General features: G+C 48.7%; 1 protein-coding gene across 1 annotated transcript; it reads right to left on the bottom strand.

The window, feature by feature from the left end:
- Positions 1-210: 210 nt before the first annotated feature.
- TMEM250 (transmembrane protein 250) lies at positions 211-3,689 on the bottom strand. Its single transcript, XM_063316254.1, has 2 exons — positions 3,623-3,689; positions 211-1,483 (listed from the first exon to the last, which is right to left on the bottom strand). Exon 2 carries the CDS (start codon positions 1,345-1,347, stop codon positions 928-930), a length of 420 nt encoding a protein of 139 aa, XP_063172324.1. The 5' UTR covers positions 1,348-1,483; positions 3,623-3,689; the 3' UTR covers positions 211-927.
- Positions 3,690-9,354: the final 5,665 nt, after the last annotated feature.

Here is a 9,354-nt window from a genome sequence, read left to right as displayed (position 1 = left end):
TAAGTGTGTTGTGGGAACACAACTATTAAATTCTTGGCAAAAATGAGACCTGAACATGGGGCACAGCTTGATCATTTCTCCCCCATATTACACCAGTTCCAGCATCCTTCAGTTTTAATGCATGAACAATTGCAACGTTCAAAAGCTTGCACATGTGTGAACATGGGCGCATCTCAGGAAGGAAGACAGAGAGCCTAAGACAACAGCAGCTGAAAAACCCCTTTTATCCATTTTTACTCCTTATTCTTATTATTAACAAGGGATCAGTCCATGATCTTCAGCCTGAAGTGCACAAGGGGAACATAAAGGCAGCACAACCCATACAAGACATGAATGCGCATGAGTATGGCAGCACACATCTCTCCTTCTAACGGTAAACTTAGATGCTGCTTGCCAGCAACTCCAAAATCAAACAAGGCCACTGAAGAACAAGTTAAAATTATTACTAGGCTTTTTTTTGGGGGGGAGAGGGGAGAGAGATTCCTAAAAATACATTAGATGAACGAAAATATTCCAGATATTCCTAAAAACACATCAGATGAAAGAAGACGATCAACCAAAGGAGAACTTAAAGGTTATTTCCAAACACCGAGTACTGGAAGGGAAAGGAAAGGGAATAATGCAGGATCCATGAGAGGATTCAATGGCCAGCAAACTGTTCTCCTGTTAGGAGGGGGGAATATACTACTACATTTGGTACCAGTCTTCCTGAGAAGCATCAGCCTTCACTGACTTGGTTTTACAAAGGGAGCAGAATGGGTCTACTCTCTCTCCAAGCCGCCTTAATCATAAGCAAGCCCTGGTAGGTTGACCTACGGCGGCCGCCGGAGGGAGATTACGGGACAAGGGCGGAGGGAAGTCACAGGTGGACCTGACCCCCAGGCTAAGGGTCGCCCCGGCTCCTCGACCTCCACGGGCGGCCTTTATTTACATGTCGACGAAGACCATGAAGCACCAGCCCAGCCCCCCCACCAGCAGCATGGTGACATGAATGGCATAGATGAGCAGTTCGTTGACGAGGCTAAAGTCCACCCGTCTCCTTCCCAACAGGAGCAGGATAATAGAGAGTTTGTATTGGAAGCGGAGAAAGAACCGGATGCTGAGATACTGGATGCAAAACAAGACCGCCAGCGCCACCCAGAGGACGGAGGTAAACAGGCTGCAGCTGAAGTACAGCAAGAAACGAATCACCCCGTACATCCAGCGCGACTTCAGGTAGATATCAAAGTTGTTGTACTTGGTGCGCACCAAAGGGGTGGTCCGGACTGGCCCGCAGGCCGAATGCAGGCATGTCGTGTGGGGGCCGTGGAAAGAGCGAACCCGCCGCGGGATAGGAATGATAGGCATCAGGCAACCCAGGGTTTTACAGGACTGGAGAGCCAGGCTGGCAGGGGACGGCCCCGACCGCTTCCGTGAAGATGGGGGGGGAGGCCAGCGAGCCAGGAGGGTGAACACGGCCTCGACTTGCCAAGACAGAAGCTGCCTGCAGGAAGGAACAGAAGGAGAGCCAGGTTGAGAAAAGGGAGAAACGGCCAGCTGCTCTGCCTGGCTCTGAGCTGGGCCTGGGTTGTGGAAGATTTGCGCCTTCGTAGCTACCCCAGTTCCATCAGGCATGTGGGGAACGAACCTGAATTAATTTCTTTTCTGGGATTTGGAAGGTCACAGTGGCCACGAGGGGTTAAAGCATGTCCCGATTGCAACAGATGCCTTTGCTCCCAGTCTAGAGCAAAGGGCCACAGGAACCGGCCGGAGGAAAATAAATTAAGAGGAAAGGTTACAGAATTCGTTAAAGTCAGGGAAAGGATGACAGGAGTCCTGTGTAGGTGCCTGTTTAACATCTCAGACTAAGTCACCAACTGGCCGGGCGAGGGGAGTTCCAAATGACTGGCGGAGGTCTGGGAATGCTGCTCAATGTTTTAAAAAAATACATACACATATATACACACACACACACAGTGAAGAGAAAATGAGAGCCACTTGTTCTAGCGGTTAAGCCAACAGGCTAGAAACTTGGTCTAGCGGTCATTGGTCTAGCAGTTAAGGCAATGGGCTAGAAACCAGGAGACTGTGAGTTCTAGTCCTGCCTTAGGCATGAAAGCTGACTGGGGTGACTTTGAGCCAGTCACCTTCTCTCAGCCCTAGGAAGGAGGCAACGGCAAACCACTTTTGAAATGTTGCTAAGAAAACTGCAGGGACTAGTCCAGGCAGTCGCTAAGGATTGGACATGACTGAACAGCAGAGAGAGAGAGCGAGAGGGAGCGAGAGAGAGAGAGAGGGAATAACAGTGTCAATGAATTGTATCACATTGATGACAAAGCAGGCAATTGGACGGGAGAAAATTAAGGTGGAGAAAAGGATGTGTGCTCTTGGAAGGAAGAGATGGGAACGAAGGGTGGCAGGGTGGGTGGCATCTTGCTTTCTAACAGGTTCTGCACTTACCCACTGGCAGCCCTTCGAGGTAGTCCAAACAAGAAGCCTAACCTCCACCTTCGTTCTATCCCCTCCCTTACTTTTACTCTCCAGAAAACTAGGGAGGGTCCCTTCTGAAATGCTTCCCGCACAGCTTTTCCTTCTGTGGGCTGAGACACCGTTTACACACTAGTTGTCCAGTCTGCCGCTCTCACTCCTGTCTCCCAAGGTCATTACACCCCCCTGCGTATTTCCACAGAATTGTTCCTACTTGCCTTCAGACAGCAGCCTAAAATCTTAGCTTCGTAGCTTCTGTGTCAAGATCAAGCCATGGCTTGGATACAATCACATAATGATACTCATTCACGTGCAAAGTAGGCACCTCAGGGAGGATTCAAACCAAGCACCCAGCTGAGATGTTGCCCCATTCAGGCCCACCTATCCCTCGGCCTCCGGAAAAAAACAGGACCCCTTCAATTGCCACAGTGGACCAAGCCTGAATCTCAGCCACTGCTGATCTCATCCTAGGAAGATCTTTGTCAGATTCTAATGCTCAGGTTTACATGACTGGGGTTCACCCAGGAGACCAAGAGGGCGAGGGGGGCGGTGGAATCCCATGCTGGCATGCTAACTCACCCAGAAGCAGCACCGTCTCCCGGCGCCATTCAAGGGCAGCCCTGGGCAAACCAGGCAAGATACGTTCTGGGGGGGGAAAGGCAGCAACAGCCACCCTGTCCCAGATACCTCGGGATGGTGCCAGCCTTGGATTCTTTGTATGACGGGAGGAAGCGCCTTCTCTGCGGGTCGGTCCCGCACCCAAAGTCCTCGGGCGCAAAAAACTCAAGTCCAAACATTTTTTACGGCTTTTTCCAAAGACAGACGTGTGCGGGCGGAGGGACACGCAGGAAAGGCTCCAAAATAGCGCTGCTTGGGCCCTCGCAAAGCCCCTGCCGCGACGGCAGGGGAGGATGGGACCCGCAGTCCGACCACCTTGAGCAGTCGGCCGCTTCCTACCGGAAGAGCGTCTGGGGACCAAGCCAAACCAGGGGCGGGCCCGGGAGAGAGCCCCAAGAGAAGCGGGGAGGCCGGCTAGGCCCACTTGCTCGGCCCGGCCTACCTCGCGGGGCTGTTGGACGGGCTAGCGCTGGGGAAGGGCCTCCGCAGGGCGCGGCCAAGCTCGCCTCGCGGGCCCCGGGGGAGGCGGCGGACTCACCGGGCAGCGACGGAGGCGGAGGCGGGCCATGGCGGCAGACGGGACTGGGCGCTGGCAGCGGCGGCGCGACGACCCACCTTCCTTCGGGCCGGCGCCGGAACGGCCCGCGCGCGCCGGCGGCGTCATCACCAGGCGCCGCCTCCCTGGAGAAGAGCGCGCCGGGAAGCCGTTGCCTAGCAACGGTGGCGGAGGCGGTGTCGCGGCTCTTCCCGCTCTTCGTCCCGTCTGTTCTTGGTTGGCTCGGCCGGGCGGCCGCGCCTATGGACTCCGACTCCCATCGTCCACCTGCCCGGGCCCTCTGATCGGGGATGGTGGGGACAGGAAGTCCTGTAACATCTGGCTCTGGCTGGATTCCAGCTCCCATCATCCACCAGCACGGGCCCTGCGGTTTGGGGAGGATGGGAGTGGGAGTGTGGCAACATTGGAAGGTGACATGTGGCCCCTCCTTCGCCTGATTTTCTGCAGAAGTGCTGGACTCCGTGTCCCATTATCCAGCCCTTAGTGACGAGCGATGGGAGTGGGAGTCCAACAGCTTCTCTGGCGGGGGGTCGCATCCTGCCTAGTTTGGGGTCTTCTCAGAAAGGCTGTTCTTGGTGCTAGTTCATACCAAACACCTCCATGGAGCCTGAAAGAAACAGGGGCACCTTTGCTGGGCATGGTGGGCCAGTGGATGATAGGACCTGCAGTCCAAAACTCCTGGGGGAATAAATCCAGGAAAAGAAGCCAGCAGCCCCTTGCCCCCACACCCTTTGGGCTCTTGCCAAGCACAACGCCAGAGACAGTGCAGGGGGCCCTTGCTGTCCATGCGCCCCAGGAGGAATGGCAGGACAGAGTGCCCCAAGCTGGCCCAATCTGAAACAATGGAAGAAGAGGAAGAGGAAGAAGAAGAAGAATGCGGCTGATGCGCCCCAACCTCACAAGTGTCTTGCTGGTCTCAGGAATAATCGGTCACAACATCTTCCCCAGGTTTAGCAAGCCAACTTTACGCTGCTCATTTGCTTCTTCAGTTGAGAACCATCTCCCAGCAAAGTCGTTGCTCCAGCTTTAACGCCCTGTGCTTCTCATGCTGCAGAAATGGTAAAATAAAATAAAGGCAAAAAGAAGCAATTTTTCCTTGAAGAGGAGTCCCAGCCTGTAGTCTTAAGTAGCTTCACAACATTATCAGAATGATTGTAGCAGCAACAAACAAACCCTTAACAAAATTCTTTTGGATATTTTGCCCTGATCTCCAGAATTGAAAAGTAAAATCTCTTACAAGTGAAGTTCAAAGCCTGTTAACTTCATAGATGCATTTATGCAATTTTGTTGGCTGTGATGCTGTATCTCTCAATTTTTGTCTGAACACTGTTTGTTCGTGAGGATTAATGCACAGAATTCATGCCAGGCAGGACAGAGAAAATTGTTCTAGAGTTCAGGGTCACAATCAATAATTCAAGCAATCAAGTTGATCAGGGTGTGGTTTGGAAGGATGCAAGGAACAAATGGGTTCAAGAAAAGTTGGTCCAAGATGAAATGTAAGCATTGTCTACCAAGGAGGGGTTTCTGCAGTCTGGTCAAAAAGGTCAAGATGGTGGCCATGATGGTGCAATTGAAACTCCACCTGACACATATAAAAAACAGAGCTTCAATCACACCATTCTGGCTGCCATCTTGACTATTTTGACCACAGCCTGCAGACACCCCCACCACAGTAGACTATTATTCCCACCCATCTCTTCCCTACCAAGGTGTGGGGAGCCATGCAGGTACCCTTTGAGATGCCATCCAGAAGCCATGGACAACAACCAGTGCTGAAGCCAACATGGAGCCCAGGGGGTCGGGAAAATATTGGAAAAAAACTCAGATTGGCTTCCCTGTTTCCCTGGTGTATAAGAGGGAGGGAAGGGAAAGCAGGCAGATTTGCAAGATTCTGTTACTACATTGCCTAATGCAGTGTTTTTCAAACTTGACAACTTTAACCTGTGTGGACTTCAACTCCCAGAATTCCCCAGCCAGCATGCAAAAGTGGAGCTGATGACCACAGCAACGACCAAGGAACTGGTGAGTAGACCAGTTCCTTGGAACCTCTCCAGATAAGCAGATTGGCCACATGTGTTCTGGATGGCTGCTCCTCGTGAGGAGACTGCAGGACAGTGGTTTTCTGTGGGTTTGAGCACTGGGAGACAACAGGATTAGCCATCTTGTTCACAACTGCAGCAAAGACTTTCAAAGGATACTAAGCAAACCTCACTTTCTAATCACTTTCAGAAATTGCTCATTAACTATTTCTAAACTATTAGAGACCTTCAGAACAACAAGTTTGAAAATGCTGGGTGAGTCTGCCTTCAATCCTGAATGAAACAAAATTTTAATAATAAGTCTTAAGAATTTAAAGAATCTGAAATAAACAGCAAAAAGCTAAATAAGATTTTGATCATAGGAAGTTATAAACTGACTAAGGGTCCAGATAAAATTGGAATATTGAAACTTTAAGATTTTGGAGTTAATTATAAAGAACAAACAGCTTCTCGTGGGAAATAGATCCTGTTTTGGTTTATACAAGACATAAGAGAGATAAGCAATTTCATGATTTCAAAAAGTGGACACTAGAGGGGACTAAAGATTTTAGGTAGAGGGAAGATATACAGGCCTGTAAAATGATGCAAAACGTTATAACAGTAAAAATACTGGAGGAGATTTTTGAAGAGTGGAATCAGAAAATAGTTTGGTCCAGTTTGGTCCAGTGGTTAAGGTGCTGGGCTAGAAACCAGGTGACGGTGAGTTCTAGTCCTGCCTTAGGCATGAAAGCCGGCTGGGTGACCTTCGGCCAGTCCCTCTCTTTCAGCCCAACTTTCCTCACAGGGTTGTTGCGGGGAAAACAGGAGGAGGAAGGAGCATTAGGTATGTTTGCTGCCTTGAGTTATTTATAAAAATAATAAAGGCGGGATAAAAATTAATTAATTAATTAAAGAGTAGCCACAATATCAACAATGTCAGTAATGGTATTTGCTTTTATGGGTAAACTATGTCCAAAATATGTTATTGAAGAAATAACAGATGTGGAATGAATTTTATCTGACAAGATAGAGGAGGTGTTGGAAATGGATTTACAACTGACAGGCCATGAGAATGGTGTAGAAAAAGATAGTTCACTGGATCTACAAAAGAAACTGGATGAGGTTTTAAAATTTAAAAGGGAAATACAAATGGCAAACTAAGAGAGTGACCTGGATATTTTTTTCCTCCTGGATTTACAAAACAGGCTTGTCAAAGCCTTGAAGAACTCTACACGATGGGACAAAGAAGAAATGAAGAGAAATCAAATCCTACAACAATATTTGTGTCCAGTTCAGACTATGCAACCAGGCAGAGTAATATCAAAAATACTCTTTATTAATTAACTATTTACAATAAGTCCTTGAAATACAGTTTCGACAAGCCCAACTGGGGCACAACAAGGCAGCAGAACAGGACTTCTAACTGCAACTGGAGGCTGGATGAGACTGGAACACAGCGTGCTGATGAAGCTGGAGGCGACAGGTCTTGAACTGGAACCTCGAAGCAGATCTGGGAACTGAGAACACGGCTGGGCTTGAATAGAAACTCTGGACCAGGTTGACTTGAAGCAGGACCGGAACGTGGAGCAAGGCTAGACTCAGTAGAGAGCCCTGGAACAGGCTGGATCCTCTGAACTGGAAATTAGGAGCAAGGCTGGTCTCTGGAAACAAGACTGGACTCGGCTGGAAGCCCCGGACTAGGCTGGATTGGCTGGACTGGAGACTTGGAGCAAGGCTAGACTTGGCTGGAAGCCCTGGACTAGGCTGGAACTCAGATCCTGAACAAAAAAGACGTGGAATTCCTAAACACGGCTGAGCGTACGGTTGCGCAGGACTGAGGACAAACGGCAGCGCTAGGGTTCCAAAGCACGGATATGCTGCTGAGGAGATTGCGGAGCTTCAAGGCTGGATGCAAGGCGGAAGCTGCTGGGTGCGGCTGACACAGATTCCTCGGTGGCAGCAGAAGTGGAATGCAATCCTTCCTCGGAATGGAGCAAAGGCACTGATTCCTCTTCGGCAACAGACACTGTCTCCGACGCAGGTAAGGACTCTTCTTCTGAAGCTGCAAGCTTGGAGGATCGGTTGTCTCCGGCAGCTCGCTCTTTGCGCGGCTGCCTTTTATTCCGATCTTTGGTGCTCTTGGACCCTTCTGTAGCCAATTGGACTGCTTTCTCCTGCGTGCGCTTTTCAGCCCGTCGTTGGCACGCGCTGATTGGAGTATTCCAATCCTTCCCCAAATCTTGCCCAATCAGCGCCGTGGATTTTTCCTGCGCTGCTGACTCATCCTGGAGTTTCATTTTCCCGGTTTCAGCCTGGTAAGTTTCCAATTCCTCCCCTGAGTCAAAAAGAGTTTCACTTTCCGAGTCAGAGGCAGGCTTGACTCTGACAATTTGAATGAACTAAAGATTAAGACTATTAGAAGGAATATAAAGTTGGTTCATTTGATCAAGGTTAAAACCAGATATGATACCTCTGACAACCTGTTACAGACATTCTGCTGACACCAGAACTGACAAGATGATGTTTTATGGATTTGTTAGAGATAAAAGATGGGATATGGGATTAAGAGATAATTGTGTGTAACCTTAGAGGGGATGAAGAGTCACTAAATGTGTTTATACTTGTTGTGATGAAGATTGCAAGTCACTTCTTTATATATTTCTTTTCTCTTTATTCTTACTTTTCTTTCTTTTTCTTTCTTTTTCCTTGGACTTTTACTCCTTCTCTCTATTCTTTCTTTAAGTTTAGTTTGTATTAGATTTTACTATTATAATCAAAATTCTTAATATAAATTATATATACAAAAAAATTATCTCACAGCCCAACCGGCTTCCCAGGGTTGTTGTCAGGATCACATGCATGCCTTGAAAAGTGGGATGTAAGTGAGAAAATTAATGCAAAAAATGTTAAGTCTTTTTCCCAGACTCAGTCATCTTCCGTGTGCATATGATGGAAAAACAGACTAAGGCTAATCCAGAAACATGCAGTAGTGATTTGACTTGGTGAGGAGGCAGCAGTTTGGAGTCCAGGTCTTGCATTAAAATTTTCTTTCCTTGGAAAACTTGACCAGTTTTCATGGCTACATGCTGGTGGCCAAGTAAGGCATCTCAGATAGTGTGTAATTTTTTTAATCTGTTCAGTCGTGTCCGATTCTCGGAGACTGCCTGGACAAGTCCCTGCAGTTTTCTTGGCAAGCTTTTTCAGAAGTGGTTTGCCATTGCCTCCTTCCTAGGGCTGAGAGAGAGTGGCTGGCCCAAGGTCACCCAGCTGGCTTTGTGCCTCAGGCGGGACTAGAACTCACGGCCTCCTGGTTTCCAGCCTGATGCCTTAATCACTGCACCAAACTGGCTCTCTAGTCTGTGATTAGACTTCAAATATTAGAGCACTTCCCAAGTGAGTGTCTTCTAATAGTTTGACGTGTCAAACAGCAGCTCTCCCAATAGATCTGGAAGGTGCCAAATTGGAAAGGCTGCACTGGAGGAAATTTTCTAGACAATTCCAGGAATTCTAACGATACTGGGAAAGAATACCAAATGCATCTTGAGCGCCTTTCGTCACACCCAGTTATAAATTCAGCTGCAGGAAGAGTGAGATGCGTCAACCCTTTTGCCCCAGCGTGGTGCTGTAATGGTTGCCTAATCCCAAATACTCAGTCTCACAAGCTCGGGCTTAAAGATAACTGATTTATTTAAGGAA

This window comes from Candoia aspera, chromosome 16 (assembly GCF_035149785.1).
Source record: "Candoia aspera isolate rCanAsp1 chromosome 16, rCanAsp1.hap2, whole genome shotgun sequence".
Classification (NCBI taxonomy): domain Eukaryota; kingdom Metazoa; phylum Chordata; class Lepidosauria; order Squamata; family Boidae; genus Candoia; species Candoia aspera.
This window is presented reverse-complemented; position numbering and strand designations above follow the sequence as displayed.